The sequence below is a fragment of the Haemorhous mexicanus genome (genome assembly GCF_027477595.1).
Source record: "Haemorhous mexicanus isolate bHaeMex1 chromosome 36 unlocalized genomic scaffold, bHaeMex1.pri SUPER_36_unloc_1, whole genome shotgun sequence".
Taxonomy (NCBI): Eukaryota; Metazoa; Chordata; class Aves; order Passeriformes; family Fringillidae; genus Haemorhous; species Haemorhous mexicanus.
In genome coordinates, this window is record NW_026775993.1 from 57,011 (window position 1) to 74,463 (window position 17,453).

Consider the following 17,453-nt stretch of genomic DNA (forward strand, 5'->3'; position numbering starts at 1 on the left):
AACCTTCCAGAACTTTCCCACATTTCCCCCTGGATCTTTCTGGAACCTTCCAGAACTTTCCCAGATTTCCCCTTGGATCTTTCTGGAACCTTCCAGAACTTTCCCAGATTTCCCCCAGGATCCCACAAATCCCCTCCCCCCATTCCTGGCCAAAGTTTGGGGGATTTTGGGTTTTTTTGGGGGGATTTTGGGTTTTTTTGGGGGAATTTTTTGGAAGGATTTTGGGGATTTTTTGGGAAGGATTTTGGGGATTTTTGGGAAGGATTTTGGGGTTTTTTGGGATGGTTTTTGGGGATTTTTGGGGAAGGATTTTGGGGTTTTTTGGGAGGATTTTGGGGCTTTTTGGAGAAGAATTTTGGGATTTTTTGGGGGGATTTTTTGGAAAGATTTTGGGGTTTTTTTGGGAGGATTTTGGGGTTTTTTGGAGGATTTGGGGGAAGGATTTTGGGTCTTTTTGGAGAAGAATTTTGGGTTTTTTTGGGGGGATTTTTTGGAAGGATTTTGGGGTTTTTTGGGGGGATTTTGGGGCTGTCCCCATCAATAAATTCTGTTTTGGTACCGGTGTCACCTCGTGTGTCCCCTCCCCCCCCCTCCACGTGTCCCCAAATTTGTCACCCCCTCCCCAAAAATGACACAAAAAAAAAACCAACCCAGGAGCATCCAAAGTTTTTTATTCCCAAAAAATCCCAAAAAAAGGAAAAAAAGGGGGGAGACACCACGGGGGGGGAGGGGACAGCAAAGGGGGCGTGTCCCAATTTGGGGAGGGGGAGGGGGGCTGGGACCCCCCCTCAGATTTTCTTCTTCTGCGGCCGGACCCTCGGGAAGAGCTGGGGGGGGAAGGGGAGGTGAGACCCCCACCCCAAAAAATAAAACCTGACCGAAAAAATTGAATCCAACCCCAAAAAAATCCCCAATCCCCAAAAAATCCCAATCCCCAAAAAATCCTACTCCCAAAAAACCCCAATCCCAAAAACTAACCAACCCCCCCAAAAAATCCCAAACCCAAAAACTAAAACCAAACCCCCAAAAAAATCCCAATCCCCAAAAAATCCCAATCCCAAAAAATAAAACCTAACCCCAAAAAATAAAATCCAAACCCCAAAAAATAAAACACCACCCCCAAAAAAATAAACCCCAAAAAAACTTAATCCCAAAAAAAACCAACACCAAAAAAAATCCCAATCTCCCCCCCAAAAAAACTCAAAAACCCAAAAAATCCCAAACTCAAAAAGTAAAACCAAAAGCCCCCAAAATCCCAATCCCAAAAAAATCCCAATCCCAAAAAAATCCCAATCCAAAAAATCCCAACCTCAAAAACAATCCCAATCCCAAAACCCCCCAAAATTCAAAACCAAACCCCAATCCCAAAAAAAATCCCAATCCCCAAACCCCCCAAAATTAAAAAAAAAATCCCAATCCCAAAAAAATCCCAATCCCAAAACCCCCCAAAATCCCAATCCCAAAAAAATCCCAATCCCCCAAAAAAAAAATCCCAATCCCAAAATTCCAAAAAAAATCCCAATCCCAAAATTCCAAAAAAAATCCCAATCCCAAAAAAATCCCAACCCCAAAAAATCCCAATCCCAAAAAATCCCAATCCCCAAAAAAAATCCCAATCCCAAAAAATCCCAATAATCTTCAAAATTAAAAAAAAAAATCCCAATCCCAAAACCCCCCAAAATTCCAAAAAAATCCCAAACCCAAAAAATCCCAAACCCAAAAAATCCCAATCCAAAAAATCCCAATCCCAAAAAATCCCAATAATCTTCAAAATTCAAAAAAAAAATCCCAATCCCCAAACCCCCCAAAATTAAAAAAAAAAATCCCAATCCCAAAAAAATCCCAATCCCAAAACCCCCCAAAATCCCAATCCCAAAAAAATCCCAATCCCCCAAAAAAAAAAATCCCAATCCCAAAATTCCAAAAAAAATCCCAATCCCAAAAAAAAATCCCAACCCCAAAAAATCCCAATAATCTTCAAAATTACAAAAAAAATCCCAATTCCAAAATCCCCCAAAATTCCAAAAAAATCCCAAACCCAAAAAATACCAAACCCAAAAAATCCCAATCCAAAAAATCCCGATCCCAAAAAAAAAATCCCAATCCAAAAAATCCCAATCCCAAAAAATCCCAATAATCTTCAAAATTCAAAAAAAAAAATCCCAATCCCAAAACCCCCCAAAATTCCAAAAAAATCCCAAACCCAAAAAATCCCAATCCCAAAAAAATCCCAACCTCAAAACAAATCCCAATCTCAAAAAAGGAAAAAATCCCAATCCCAAAACCCCCCAAAATTCCAAAAAAAAAAAAATCCCAATCCCAAAAAATCCCAATCCCAAAAATAAAATTCCCAATCCCAAAACCCCCCAAAATTCCAAAAAAAAAAAAAATCCCAATCCCAAAAAATCCCAATCCAAAAAATCCCAATCCCAAAAATCCCCCCAAGGTTATGGGGGGGGTTGTGGGACCCCCACCCAAAATCACCTCCAGCCCCTCCCCAATGGATTTATCCCCTCTAAGACCCCTCCCCAAACCCTTTATGACCTCTAAGACCCCTCCCACATGGATTTAACCCCTCTAAGACCCCTCCCCAAACCCTTTATGACCTCTAAGACCACTCCGCAATGGATTTATCCCCTCTAAGACCCCTCCCCAAACCCTTTATACCCCATATAACCCCTCCATAATGGATTTAACCCCTCTAAGACCCCTCCCCAAACCCTTTATCCCCTCTAAGACCCCTCCCCAAAACCCTTTATCCCCTATAGGACCCCTCCCCAATGGATTTAACCCCTCTAAGACCCCTCCCCAAACCCTTTATCCCCTCTAAGACCCCTCCCCAATGGATTTATCCCCTCTAAGACCCCTCCCCAATGGATTTATCCCCTCTAAGACCCCTCCCCAATGGATTTATCCCTCTAAGACCCCTCCCCAAACCCTTTATCTCCCATAAGACCCCTCCCCAAACCCTTTATCCCCTACAGGACCCCCTCCCCAATGGATTTATCCCCTCTAAGACCCCTCCCCAAACCCTTTATCCCCTCTAAGACCCCTCCCCAAACCCTTTATACCCCATATAACCCCTCCATAATAGATTTAACCCCTTTAGGACCCCTCCCCAAACCCTATCTATCCCCTACAGGACCCCTCCCCAAACCCTTTATCCCCTCTAAGACCCCTCCCCAAACCCTTATCCCCCCTAAGACCCCTCCCAATAGACCTAACCCTATGGGACCCCTCCCCAAACCCTTTATCCCCCCTTAAGACCCCTCCCCAAACCCTTTATCCCCTACAGGACCCCTCCCCAAACCCTTTATCCCCTCTAAGACCCCTCCCCAAACCCTTTATACCCCATAGGACCCCTCCCAATGGATTTTAACTCCTCTAAGACCCCTCCCCAAACCCTTTATCCCCCATAGGACCCCTCCCCAATGGATTTAACCCCTCTAAGACCCCTCCCCAAACCCTTTATCCCCTCTGAGACCCCTCCCACATGGATTTATCCCCTCTAAGACCCCTCCCCAAACCCTTTATACCCTCTTAAGACCCCTCCCCAATGGATTTAACCCCTCCAAGACCCCTCCCCAAACCCTTTATCCCCTCTAAGACCCCTCCCCAAACCCTTTATCCCCTACAGGACCCCTCCCCAATGGATTTAACCCCCTCTAAGACCCCTCCCCAAACCCTTTATCCCCTATAGGACCCCTCCCCAAACCCTTTATACCCTCTAAGACCCCTCCCCAAACCCTTTATACTCCATATAACCCCTCCCCAATGGATTTAACCCCTCTAAGACCCCTCCCCAAACCCTTTATGACCTCTAAGACCCCTCCCCAAACACTTTATGCCCTACAGGACCCCTCCCCAAACCCTTTATCCCCTCTAAGACCCCTCCCCAAACCCTTTATACTCCATATAACCCCTCCCCAATGGATTTAACCCCTCTAAGACCCCTCCCCAAACCCTTTATCCCCTACAGGACCCCTCCCCAAATCCCCCACCCCTCTCAGGTGACCCTCAGCCCCCTCCTCACCCCGAAGTAGTTGCGGGGCACGTATCCCTCGTGGCCGTAGAGGGACCCCCACCACCAGTCGAGCTCCTCGGGGGGCTCGCGGCGCAGCACGGTCACCGGCTCGCCCTCGCGGAACGACAGCTCGTCCCCGAACTCGGCGCTGTAGTCCCAGAGCGCGTACACCACGCCGCTGTTCAGCACCCCCATGCCCTGCTCCACCTCTGTGGGGACACCCCAAACCCAGAGGGTCACCCCAAAACCCAGAGGGTCACCCCAGAACTGCCCCGAGACCCCCAGACCACCCCCGAGCACAAAAACATCAACAGAAACCCCAAATATCCCCAAAAATCCCCAACCCACACCACGCTGCTGTTCAGCACCCCCATGCCCTGCTCCACCTCTGCGGGGACACCCCAAAACCCAGAGGGTCACCCCAGAACTGCCCCGAGACCCCCAGACCACCCCAGTACCAGCACATGGACAGAAATCCCAAATATCTCCAAAAAATCCCCAAATATCCCCAACCCACACCACGCCGCTGTTCAGCACCCCCATGCCCTGCTCCACCTCTGCGGGGACACCCCAAAACCCAGAGGGTCACCCCAAACCCAGAGGGTCACCCCAAAATTCAGATTGTCACCCCAAAACTGCCCCGAGACCCCCAGACCACCCCCGAGCACAAAAACATCAACAGAAACCCCAAAAATCCCCAAATATCCCCAACCCACACCACGCCGCTGTTCAGCACCCCCATGCCCTGCTCCACCTCTGTGGGGTCACCCCAAACCCCGAGGGTCACCCCAAAACCGCCCCGAGACCCCCAGACCACCCCCGAGCACAAAAACATCAACAGAAACCCCAAAAAATCCCCAAATATCCCCAACCCACACCACGCCGCTGTTCAGCACCCCCATGCCCTGCTCCACCTCTGCGGGGACACCCCAAAACCCAGAGGGTCACCCCAAAATTCAGATTGTCACCCCAAAACTGCCCCGAGACCCCCAGACCACCCTGGTACCAGCACATGGACAGAAACCCCAAAAATCCCCCAAATATCCCCAAAAATCCCCAACCCACACCACGCCGCTGTTCAGCACCCCCATGCCCTGCTCCACCTCTGTGGGGACACCCCAAAACCCAGAGGGTCACCCCAAAACCGCCCCGAGACCCCCACACCACCCCCGTGCACAAAAACATCAACAGAAACCCCAAAAATCCCCAAATATCCCCAAAAATCCCCAAATATCATCAAATCTCCCCAAATCCCCCCTGTTCAGCACCTCCATGCCCTGCTCCACCTCTGCGGGGACACCCCAAACCCAGAGGGTCACCCCAAAACCCAGAGGGTCACCCCAAAACCGCCCCGAGACCCCCAGACCACCCTGGTACCAGCACATGGACAGAAATCCCAAAAATCCCCCAAATATCCCCAAATATCCCCAACCCACACCACGCCGCTGTTCAGCACCCCCATGCCCTGCTCCACCTCTGCGGGGACACCCCAAAATTCAGATTGTCACCCCAAAACTGCCCCGAGACCCCCAGACCACCCCCGTGCACAAAAACATCAACAGAAACCCCAAAAATGCTCAAATATCCCCAAATATCCCCAACCCACACCACGCCGCTGTTCAGCACCCCCATGCCCTGCTCCACCTCTGCGGGGTCACCCCAAAACCCAGAGGGTCACCCCAAAATTCAGATTGTCACCCCAAAACTGCCCCGAGACCCCCAGATCACCCCCGAGCACAAAAACATCCATAGTAACCCCAAAAATGCTCAAATATCCCCAAAAATCCCCAAATATCATCAAATCTCCCCAAATCCCCGCTGTTCAGCACCCTCATGCCCTGCTCCACCTCTGCGGGGACAACCCAAACCCCGAGGGTCACCCCAAAATTCAGATTGTCACCCCAAAATTCAGATTGTCACCCCAAAACCGCCCCGAGACCCCCAGACCACCCCGGTACCAGCACATTGACAGAAACCCCAAATATCTCCAAAAAATCCCCAAATATCCCCAACCCACACCACGCCGCTGTTCAGCACCCCCATGCCCTGCTCCACCTCTGCGGGGACACCCCAAACCCCGAGGGTCACCCCAAAATTCAGATTGGCACCCCAAAACCGCCCCGAGACCCCCAGACCACCCCCGTGCACAAAAACATCAACAGAAACCCCAAAAAATCCCCAAATATCCCCAACCCACACCACGCCGCTGTTCAGCACCCCCATGCCCTGCTCCACCTCTGCGGGGACACCCCAAAACCCAGAGGGTCACCCCAAAATTCAGATTGTCACCCCAAAACTGCCCCGAGACCCCCAGACCACCCTGGTACCCAGCACATGGACAGAAACCCCAAAAATCCCCCAAATATCCCCAAAAATCCCCAACCCACACCACGCCGCTGTTCAGCACCCCCATGCCCTGCTCCACCTCTGTGGGGACACCCCAAACCCAGAGGGTCACCCCAAAATTCAGATTGTCACCCCCAAATTCAGATTGTCACCCCAAAACTGCCCCGAGACCCCCAGACCACCCCGGTACAAGCACATCGACAGAAATCCCAAAAATCCCCCAAATATCCCCAAATATCCCCAACCCACACCACGCCGCTGTTCAGCACCCCCATGCCCTGCTCCACCTCTGCGGGGACACCCCAAAACCCAGAGGGTCACCCCAAAACCCAGAGGGTCACCCCAAAACCGCCCCGAGACCCCCAGACCACCCCGGTACCAGCACATCGACAGAAATCCCAAATATCCCCAAAAATCCCCAAATATCCCCAAATCTCCCCAAATCCCCGCTGTTCAGCACCCCCATGCCCTGCTCCACCTCTGTGGGGACACCCCAAAACCCAGAGGGTCACCCCAAAATTCAGATTGTCACCCCAAAACCGCCCCGAGACCCCCAGACCACCCCGGTACCCAGCACATTGACAGAAATCCCAAATATCCCCAAAAATCCCCAAATATCGGTAGATCGCCCCAAATCCCCGCTGTTCAGCACCCCCATGCCCTGCTCCACCTCTGCGGGGACACCCCAAAACCCAGAGGGTCACCCCAGAACCGCCCCGAGACCCCCAGACCACCCCGGTACCAGCACATCGACAGAAATCCCAAATATCTCCAAAAAATCCCCAAAAATCCCCAACCCACACCACGCCGCTGTTCAGCACCCCCATGCCCTGCTCCACCTCTGCGGGGACACCCCAAACCCCGAGGGTCACCCCAAAATTCAGATTGTCACCCCCAAATTCAGATTGTCACCCCAAAACCGCCCCGAGACCCCAAACCCTACCTGGTACCCAAAAACATCAACAGAAACCCCAAAAATCCCCCAAACCCCACACCCCCCACATCCCCAGTCCCTCCCATCACCCCCAGCCCCTCTCCCAGTCCATCCAGTCCATCCCAGTCCCCCCCAGTCCATCCAGTCCCTCCCAGTCCCTCCCAGTCCCTCCCAGTGCAGACCAGTGAGGTAGCTGGAGCAGTCGGCGTAGCCCTCGCGGTACTGGTCGCACCATAAACCCCCAGTACCCCATAACCCCACACCCCCAGTCCCTCCCAGTCCATCCCAGTCCATCCCAGTCCATCCCAATCCATCCCAGTCTGTCCCAGTCCATCCCAGTTCATCCCAGTCCAGACCAGTGAGGTAGCTGGAGCAGTCGGCGTAGCCCTCGCGGTACGGGTCACACCATAAACCCCCAGTACCCCATAACCCCACACCCCAGCCCCTCTCCCAGTCCCTCCCAGTCCATCCCAGTCCCTCCCAGTCCCTCCCAGTCCATCCCAGTCCCTCCCAGTCCATCCCAGTCCCTCCCAGTGCAGACCAGTGAGGTAGCTGGAGCAGTCGGCGTAGCCCTCGCGGTACAGGTGACACCATAAACCCCCAGTACCCCATAACCCCAATCCCAGTACCCCATAACCCCACACCCCCAGCCCTCTCCCAGTCCCTCCAGTCCCTCCCAGTCCCTCCCAGTGCTCCCAGTGCAGACCAGTGAGGTAGCTGGAGCAGTCGGCGTAGCCCTCGCGGTACGGGTGACACCATAAACCCCCAGTACCCCATAACCCCACACCCCCAGCCCCTCTCCCAGTCCCTCCCAGTCCCTCCCAGTGCTCCCAGTGCAGACCAGTGAGGTAGCTGGAGCAGTCGGCATAGCCCTCGCGGTACGGGTGACACCATAAACCCCATAACCCCAATCCCAGTACCCCATAACCCCACACCCCCAGCCCCTCTCCCAGTCCCTCCCAGTCCCTCCCAGTCCATCCCAGTCCCTCCCAGTCCAGACCAGTGAGGTAACTGGAGCAGTCGGCGTAGCCCTCGCGGTACGGGTCGCACCATAAACCCCCAGTACCCCATAACCCCAATCCCAGTACCCCAGTACCCCATAACCCTACACCCCCAGTCCCTCCCAGTCCCTCCCAGTCCATCCCAGTCCCTCCCAGTCCCTCCCAGTCCATCCCAGTCCCTCCCAGTCCATCCCAGTCCCTCCCAGTCCCTCCCAGTGCAGACCAGTGAGGTAGCTGGAGCAGTCGGCGTAGCCCTCGCGGTACGGGTGACACCATAAACCCCCAGTACCCCATAACCCCACACCCCCAGTCCCTCTCCCAGTCCCTCCCAGTCCATCCCAGTCCCTCCCAGTCCATCCCAGTCCATCCCAGTCCCTCCCAGTCCCTCCCAGTGCAGACCAGTGAGGTAACTGGAGCAGTCGGCGTAGCCCTCACGGTACGGGTCACACCATAAACCCCCAGTACCCCATAACCCCACACCCCCAGCCCCTCTCCCAGTCCATCCCAGTCCCTCCCAGTCCCTCCCAGTCCCTCCCAGTGCTCCCAGTGCAGACCAGTGAGGTAACTGGAGCAGTCGGCGTAGCCCTCGCAGTACGGGTGACACCACAAACCCCCAGTACCCCATAACCCCACACCCCCAGCCCCTCTCCCAGTCCATCCCAGTCCATCCCAGTCCCTCCCAGTCCCTCCCAGTGCAGACCAGTGAGGTAGCTGGAGCAGTCGGCGTAGCCCTCGCGGTACGGGTCACACCATAAACCCCCAGTACCCCATAACCCCAATCCCAGTACCCCATAACCCCACACCCCCAGTCCCTCCCAGTCCCTCCCAGTCCTCCCAGTCCATCCCAGTCCCTCCCAGTCCCTCCCAGTCCATCCCAGTGCTCCCAATGCAGACCAGTGAGGTCGCTGGAGCAGTCGGCGTAGCCCTCGCGGTACGGGTGACACCATAAACCCCCAGTACCCCATAACCCCACACCCCCAGTACATCCCAGTCCCTCCCAGTCCCTCCCAGTCCCTCCCAGTCCCTCGCAGTGCAGACCAGTGAGGTAGCTGGAGCAGTCGGCGTAGCCCTCGCAGTACGGGTCACACCATCAACCCCCAGTACCCCATAACCCCACACCCCAGCCCCTCTCCCAGTCCATCCCAGTCCTCCCAGTCCCTCCCAGTCCCTCCCAGTCCCTCCCAGTGCAGACCAGTGAGGTAGCTGGAGCAGTCGGCGTAGCCCTCGCGGTACGGGTCACACCATAAACCCCCAGTACCCCATAACCCCAATCCCAGTACCCCATAACCCCACACCCCCAGCCCCTCTCCCAGTCCCTCCCAGTCCCTCCCAGTCCCTCCCAGTCCATCCCAGTCCCTCCCAGTCCATCCCAGTCCATCCCAGTGCAGACCAGTGAGGTATCTGGAGCAGTCGGCGTAGCCCTCGCAGTACGGGTCACACCATAAACCCCCAGTACCCCATAACCCCACACCCCCAGCCCCTCTCCCAGTCCCTCCCAGTCCCTCCCAGTCCATCCCAGTCCCTCCCAGTGCAGACCAGTGAGGTAGCTGGAGCAGTCGGCGTAGCCCTCGCGGTACAGGTGACACCATAAACCCCCAGTACCCCATAACCCCACACCCCCAGCCCCTCCCAGTCCCTCCCAGTGCTCCCAGTGCAGACCAGTGAGGTAGCTGGAGCAGTCGGCGTAGCCCTCGCGGTACGGGTCGCATTTCTCCACCGCCAGGCTGCCGTCGCTGGCCGTGGTGGCGAAGATGGCGGCGCCGTGGCGCACCAGGGCCACGCACACGCCGGTGTCGTTGCACGAGGCCGCGCAGTGCAGGGGGGTCCTGCCAAACCAGAGACCCCAAAAATCGGGGGATGCGCCCCAAAAGTTGGGGGGCGGCCCCAGAAGTTGTGGGATCACCCCCCCCCCCCTTCAAAAAAAATCTGTTTGGTTATAGGGTGGGGGGAGGGTTTAATTACAGGTCATTAGTAGGGAATTAAGGATGCCGGGAGTTTTGGGGTCACCGAGGGTTTGGGGGTTTTGGGGGGTTTTGGGGTCACTGAGGGTTTGGGGAGCACTGAGGGGTTCTGGGGTCACCGAGGGTTTGGGGGGTTTGGGGGCACCGAGGGTTTGGGGAGCACTGAGGGGTTTTGGGGTCACTGAGGGTTTGGGGAGCACTGAGGGGTTTTGGGGTCACTGAGGGTGTGGGGTTGTTTAGGGGGTTTTGGGGTCAATGAGGATTTGGGGGTTTTGGGGTCACCGAGGGTTTGGGGGTTTTGGGGTCACCGAGGGTTTGGGGTTTATTGGGGTCACTGAGGGTTTGGGGGGTTTTGGGGTCACCGAGGGTTTTGGGGTTTTGGGGTCACTGAGGGTTTGGGGGGTTTTGGGGTCACCGAGGGTTTTGGGGTTTTTGGGGTCACCGAGGGTTTGGGGAGCAATGAGGGGTTTTGGGGTCACCGAGGGTTTGGGGAGCACTGAGGGGTTTTGGGGTCACCGAGGGTTTGGGGAGCACTGAGGGGTTTTGGGGTCACCGAGGGTTTGGGGTTGTTTAGGGGGTTTTGGGGTCACTGAGGATTTGGGGGTTTTGGGGTCACCGAGGGTTTGGGGATTTTGGGGGGTTTTGGGGTCACTGAGGGTTTGGGGGGTTTTGGGGTGACCGAGGGTTTGGGGGTTTTGGGGTCACCGAGGGTTTGGGGGGTTTTGGGGGGGTTTTGGGGTCACCGAGGGTTTGGGGGGTTTTGGGTTATGGGGTCACTGAGGGTTTGGGGGTTTTGGGGTCACTGGGGGTTTTGGGGTCACCGCGGGTTTGGGGGTTTTGGGGTCACTGAGGGTTTGGGGGGTTTTGGGGGGTTTTGGGGTCACTGAGGGTTTGGGGGTTTTGGGGTCACTGAGGGTTTGGGGAGCACTGAGGGGTTTTGGGGTCACCGAGGGTTTGGGGGTGTTCAGGGGGTTTTGGGGTCACCGAGGGTTTGGGGGGTTTGGGGTCACTGAGGGTTTGGGGGGGGTTTTGGGGTCACCGAGGGTTTGGGGGGGATTTTGGGGTCACCGAGGGTTTGGGGGGTTTTGGGGGGTTTTGGGGTCACTGAGGGTTTGGGGGGTTTTGGGGGGGTTTTGGGGTCACCGAGGGTTTGGGGGTTTTGGGGGGGTTTTGGGGTCACCGAGGGTTTGGGGGGTTTGGGGTCACCGAGGGTTTGGGGGTGTTCAGGGGGTTTTGGGGTCACTGAGGGTTTGGGGGTTTTGGGGTCACCGAGGGTTTGGGGGGTTTTGGGGTCACCGAGGGTTTGGGGGTTTTGGGGTCACCGAGGGTTTGGGGAGCACTGAGGGGTTCTGGGGTCACCGAGGGTTTGGGGGTCACCGAGAGTTTGGGGTTGTTTAGGGGGTTTTGGGGTCAATGAGGATTTGGGGGTTTTGGGGTCACCGGGGGTTTGGGGGTTTTGGGGGGTTTTGGGGTCACCGAGGGTTTGGGGAGCGCTGAGGGGTTTGGGGATCACCGAGGGTTTGGGGTTTATTGGGGTCACCGAGGGTTTGGGGTTGTTTAGGGGGTTTTGGGGTCACTGAGGGTTTGGGGGTTTTGGGGTCACCGAGGGTTTGGGGAGCACTGAGGGGTTTTGGGGTCACTGAGGGTTTGGGGGTTTGGGGGGGTTTTGGGGTCACTGAGGGTTTGGGGGGTTTTGGGGTCACCGATGGTTTGGGGAGCACTGAGGGGTTTTGGGGTCACTGAGGGTTTGGGGGTGTTCAGGGGGTTTTGGGGTCACCGAGGGTTTTGGGGTTGTTTAGGGGGTTTTGGGGTCACCGAGAGTTTGGGGGGTTTGGGGTCACCGAGGGTTTGGGGGTTTTGGGGTCACCGAGGGTTTGGGGAGCACTGAGGGGTTTTGGGGTCACCGAGGGTTTGGGGGGTTTGGGGGGGTTTTGGGGTCACTGAGGGTTTGGGGGGGGTTTGGGGTCACTGAGGGTTTGGGGGGTTTGGGGTCACTGAGGGTTTGGGGGGTTTGGGGGTTTTGGGGTCACCGAGGGTTTGGGGGGTTTTGGGGTCACTGAGGGTTTGGGGGGTTTGGGGGGGGTTTGGGGTCACTGAGGGTTTGGGGGGTTTGGGGACGCGCCGGTGTCGTTGCACGAGGCCGCGCAGTGCAGGGGGGGGGGTCCTGCCAAATCAGGGACCCCAAAAAACCAAACCCCAAAAAATGGTTGTCCCCAGTGTCCCTCCATGTCCTCTGTGTCCCCCCCACTGTCCCCATTGTCCCCTTGGTGTCCCACCAGCCGTGGCTGTCGGGCTCCTGTCCCCCATGTCCCCATGTCCCCCCATGTTCCCATGTCCCCATTGTCCCCTCGGTGTCCCCTGGGTGTCCCCCCAGCCGCAGCTGTCGGGCTCCTGTCCCCCATGTCCCCACTGTCCCCACTGTCCCCATTGTCCCCTCGGTGTCCCCTGGGTGTCCCACCAGCCGTGGCTGTCAGGTTCCTGTCCCCCATGTCCCCATGTCCCCCCATGTCCCCACTGTCCCCGTGTCCCCTTGGTGTCCCCTCGGTGTCCCAACAACCATGGCTGTCGGGGTCCTGTCCCCCATGTCCCCCCATGTCCCCCATGTCCCCATTGTCCCCTCGGTGTCCCCTGCGGTGTCCCCCCAGCCGTGGCTGTCAGGTTCCTGTCCCCCATGTCCCCATGTCCCCATGTCCCCTGGGTGTCCCCTGGGTGTCCCCTGGGTGTCCCACCAGCCGTGGCTGTCAGGCTCCTCTCCCCCATGTCCCCCCATGTCCCCCCATGTCCCCATTGTCCCCTTGGTGTCCCCTTGGTGTCCCACCAACCATGGCTGTCGGGGTCCTGTCCCCCATGTCCCCCCATGTCCCCATGTCCCCTGGGTGTCCCCTCGGTGTCCCCTGGGTGTCCCACCAGCCGTGGCTGTCAGGCTCCTCTCCCCCATGTCCCCCCATGTCCCCTGGGTGTCCCCTGGGTGTCCCACCAGCCGTGGCTGTCAGGCTCCTGTCCCCCATGTCCCCACTGTCCCCCCATGTCCCCATTGTCCCCTCGGTGTCCCCTGGGTGTCCCACCAGCCGTGGCTGTCAGGTTCCTGTCCCCCATGTCCCCCCATGTCCCCTGGGTGTCCCCTCGGTGTCCCACCAGCCGTGTCTGTCAGGCTCCTGTCCCCATGTCCCCCCATGTCCCCATTGTCCCCTTGGTGTCCCCTGGGTGTCCCCTGGGTGTCCCACCAGCCGTGTCTGTCAGGCTCCTGTCCCCATGTCCCCCCATGTCCCCTGGGTGTCCCCTCGGTGTCCCCTTGGTGTCACACCAGCCGTGTCTGTCAGGCTCCTGTCCCCATGTCCCCCCATGTCCCCATTGTCCCCTTGGTGTCCCTGGGTGTCCCCTGGGTGTCCCACCAGCCGTGTCTGTCAGGCTCCTGTCCCCATGTCCCCCCATGTCCCCTGGGTGTCCCCTCGGTGTCCCCTTGGTGTCCCACCAGCCGTGTCTGTCAGGCTCCTGTCCCCATGTCCCCCCATGTCCCCATTGTCCCCTTGGTGTCCCCTGGGTGTCCCCTGGGTGTCCCACCAGCCGTGGCTGTCAGGTTCCTGTCCCCCATGTCCCCCCATGTCCCCTGGGTGTCCCCTCGGTGTCCCACCAGCCGTGTCTGTCAGGCTCCTGTCCCCATGTCCCCCCATGTCCCCATTGTCCCCTTGGTGTCCCCTGGGTGTCCCCTGGGTGTCCCACCAGCCGTGTCTGTCAGGCTCCTGTCCCCATGTCCCCCCATGTCCCCTGGGTGTCCCCTCGGTGTCCCCTTGGTGTCACACCAGCCGTGTCTGTCAGGCTCCTGCCCCCATGTCCCCCCATGTCCCCTTGGTGTCCCCCCATGTCCCCCCATGTCCCCTCGGTGTCCCCTGGGTGTCCCACCAGCCGTGGCTGTCAGGCTCCTGTCCCCCACATCCCCCCATGTCCCCCCATGTCCCCTGGGTGTCCCCCGGGTGTCCCCTGGGTGTCACACCAGCCGTGTCTGTCAGGCTCCTCTCCCCCATGTCCCCATTGTCCCCATGTCCCCCCATGTCCCCTGGGTGTCCCCTCGGTGTCCCACCAGCCGTGTCTGTCAGGCTCCTGTCCCCCACGTCCCCCCATGTCCCCATGTCCCCTGGGTGTCCCCTGGGTGTCCCCTGGGTGTCCCCTGGGTGTCCCACCAGCCGTGGCTGTCGGGGGAGTTGACGTTGGCGCCGCTGGCGATCAGGAACTCCACGATGGCGTAGTTGGCGCCGCAGATGGCGTTGTGCAGCGCCGTGATGCCCTCGTCGTTGGGCTGGCTCGGGTCGTTCAGCTGGGGACAGCCACCTGTCCCCTCACTGCCACCCTCCCTGCCCCTGCTGTCACCCAGCCCCGCTGTCCCCAACCCCCTGTGCCCACCTGTCCCCTCACTGCCACCTGGGGACACGCCCGATGTCCCTGCTGTCACCCAGCCCCGCTGTCCCCAACCCCCTGTGCCCACCTGTCCCCTCACTGCCACCTGGGGACACGCCCGATGTCCCTGCTGTCACCCAGCCCTGCTGTCCCCAACCCCCTGTCCCCTCACTGCCACCCGGGACACCCCTGGGGACACCCCCGATGTCCCTGCTGTCACCCAGCCCCGCTGTCCCACACCTCTGTCCCTGCTGGCTGCACCCCTGTCCCCACTGTCCCCAACCCCCTGTGCCCACCTGTCCCCTCACTGCCACCCTCCCTGTCCCTGCTGTCACCCAGCCCCGCTGTCCCCAATCCCCTGTGCCCACCTGTCCCCTCACTGCCACTCTCCCTGTCCCTGCTGTCACCCAGCCCCGCTGTCCCCAACCCCCTGTGCTCACCTGTCCCCTCACTGCCACTCTCCCTGTCCCTGCTGTCACCCAGCCCCGCTGTCCCCAACCCCCTGTGCCCACCTGTCCCCTCACTGCCACCTGGGGACACGCCCGATGTCCCTGCTGTCACCCAGCCCCGCTGTCCCCAACCCCCTGTGCCCACCTGTCCCCTCACTGCCACCCTCCCTGTCCCTGCTGTCACCCAGCCCCGCTGTCCCCAACCCCCTGTGCCCACCTGTCCCCTCACTGCCACCTGGGGACACGCCCGATGTCCCTGCTGTCACCCAGCCCCACTGTCCCTGCTGTCACCCAGCCCTGCTGTCCCCAACCCCCGTCCCCTCACTGCCACCCGGGACACCCCTGGGGACACCCCCGATGTCCCTGCTGTCACCCAGCCCCGCTGTCCCACACCCCTGTCCCCACTGTCCCCAAAGCCCTGTCCCCACTGTCCCTACCTGTCCCAACCCCTTATGCCCATTGTCCCCCCCCGGTGTCCCCCTTTTGTCACCTCTGCCACCGCCTGCTGCACCACGTCCAGCTCCCACTGCCCCCCTGCTGTCCCCAGTGTCCCCAATGTCCCCAGTGTCCCCTTTGTCACCTCTGCCACCGCCTGCTGCACCACGCCCAGCTCCCACTGCCCCCCTGCTGTCCCCAATGTCCCCAATGTCCCCTGTCCCCGGTGTCACCTCTGCCACCGCCTGCTGCACCACGCCCAGCTCCCACTGCCCCCCTGCTGTCCCCAATGTCCCCAATGTCCCCTGTCCCCGGTGTCACCTCTGCCACCGCCTGCTGCACCATGCCCAGCTCCCACTGCCCCCCTGCTGTCCCCGATGTCCCTGATGTCCCCAGTGTCCCCGGTGTCACCTCTGCCACCGCCTGCTGCACCACGCCCAGCTCCCACTGCCCCCCCAGTGTCCCCAGTGTCCCCAATGTCCCCAGTGTCCCCTTTGTCACCTCTGCCACCGCCTGCTGCACCACGCCCAGCTCCCACTGCCCCCCCCAGTGTCCCCAATGTCCCCAATGTCCCCAGTGTCCCCTATGTCACCTCTGCCACCGCCTGCTGCACCACGCCCAGCTCCCACTGCCCCCCTGCTGTCCCCGATGTCCCCAATGTCCCCAGTGTCCCCTTTGTCACCTCTGCCACCGCCTGCTGCACCACGCCCAGCTCCCACTGCCCCCCCCAGTGTCCCCAATGTCCCCAATGTCCCCAGTGTCCCCTATGTCACCTCTGCCACTGCCTGCTGCACCACGCCCAGCTCCCACTGCCCCCCCCCGATGTCCCCAATGTCCCCTTTGTCACCTCTGCCACCGCCTGCTGCACCACGCCCAGCTCCCACTGCCCCCCCGGTGTCCCCAATGTCCCCTGTCCCCGGTGTCCCCGGTGTCCCCAATGTCCCCAGTGTCCCCTTTGTCACCTCTGCCACCGCCTGCTGCACCACGCCCAGCTCCCACTGCCCCCCCCGATGTCCCCAATGTCCCCTTTGTCACCTCTGCCACCGCCTGCTGCACCACGCCCAGCTCCCACTGCCCCCCCGGTGTCCCCGGTGTCCCCAATGTCCCCAGTGTCCCCTTTGTCACCTCTGCCACCGCCTGCTGCACCACGCCCAGCTCCCACTGCCCCCCTGCTGTCCCCAGTGTCCCCAGTGTCCCCTGTCCCCAGTGTCACCTCTGCCACCGCCTGCTGCACCACGCCCAGCTCCCACTGCCCCCCTGCTGTCCCCAGTGTCCCCAATGTCCCCTTTGTCACCTCTGCCATCGCCTGCTGCACCACGCCCAGCTCCCACTGCCCCCCCCCGATGTCCCCAGTGTCCCCCCAGTGTCACCTCTGCCACCGCCTGCTGCACCACGCCCAGCTCCCACTGCCCCCCTGCCCCCCCCGATGTCCCCAGCGTCCCCAGTGTCCCCTTTGTCACCTCTGCCACCGCCTGCTGCACCACGCCCAGCTCCCACTGCCCCCCCCGATGTCCCCAATGTCCCCAGTGTCCCCAGTGTCACCTCTGCCACCGCCTGCTGCACCACGCCCAGCTCCCACTGCCCCCCCCCGATGTCCCCAGTGTCCCCTTTGTCACCTCTGCCACCGCCTGCTGCACCACGTCCAGCTCCCCGGTCAGGGCCGCGTCCAGCAGCAGCACCAGCGGGTTCAGCCGCACCCGCGCCCCGGGGCGGCGCCGCGGCGAGGAGGGGTCGCGCAGGGCCGAGCGCAGCTCCTGCCACAGCGGGAGGGTCAGGGGACACCGGGGACACCAGCCCGGGACAGCCCCGGACATTGGGGACATCACCCGGACATGGGGGACATCACCCGGGACAGCCCCGCGGCGAGGAGGGGTCGCGCAGGGCCGAGCGCAGCTCCTGCCACAGCGGGAG

At 59.5% G+C, this 17,453-nt stretch overlaps 1 protein-coding gene across 1 annotated transcript; it reads right to left on the minus strand.

The window, feature by feature from the left end:
- Positions 1-654: 654 nt before the first annotated feature.
- On the minus strand, positions 655-17,401 carry LOC132322755 (relA-associated inhibitor-like). Its single transcript, XM_059837499.1, has 5 exons — positions 17,159-17,401; positions 14,445-14,578; positions 9,965-10,131; positions 4,034-4,233; positions 655-827 (listed from the first exon to the last, which is right to left on the minus strand). Exons 1-5 carry the CDS (start codon positions 17,363-17,365, stop codon positions 789-791), a joined length of 747 nt encoding a protein of 248 aa, XP_059693482.1. The 5' UTR covers positions 17,366-17,401; the 3' UTR covers positions 655-788.
- Positions 17,402-17,453: the final 52 nt, after the last annotated feature.

Bases quoted from the DNA above. Each gene is read 5' to 3' on its own strand.
- LOC132322755 (XM_059837499.1), bottom strand. From the start codon at position 17,365: ATGTCCCCAATGTCCGGGGCTGTCCCGGGCTGGTGTCCCCGGTGTCCC. The intron at 10,132-14,444 runs GTGGGACACCCA...CTGGTTTGGCAG, and splicing joins TCCCCCGACAGCCACGGCTG to GACCCCCCTGCACTGCGCGG. The intron at 4,234-9,964 runs GTCTGCACTGGG...GTGTCCCCACAG, and splicing joins CTGCTCCAGCTACCTCACTG to AGGTGGAGCAGGGCATGGGG.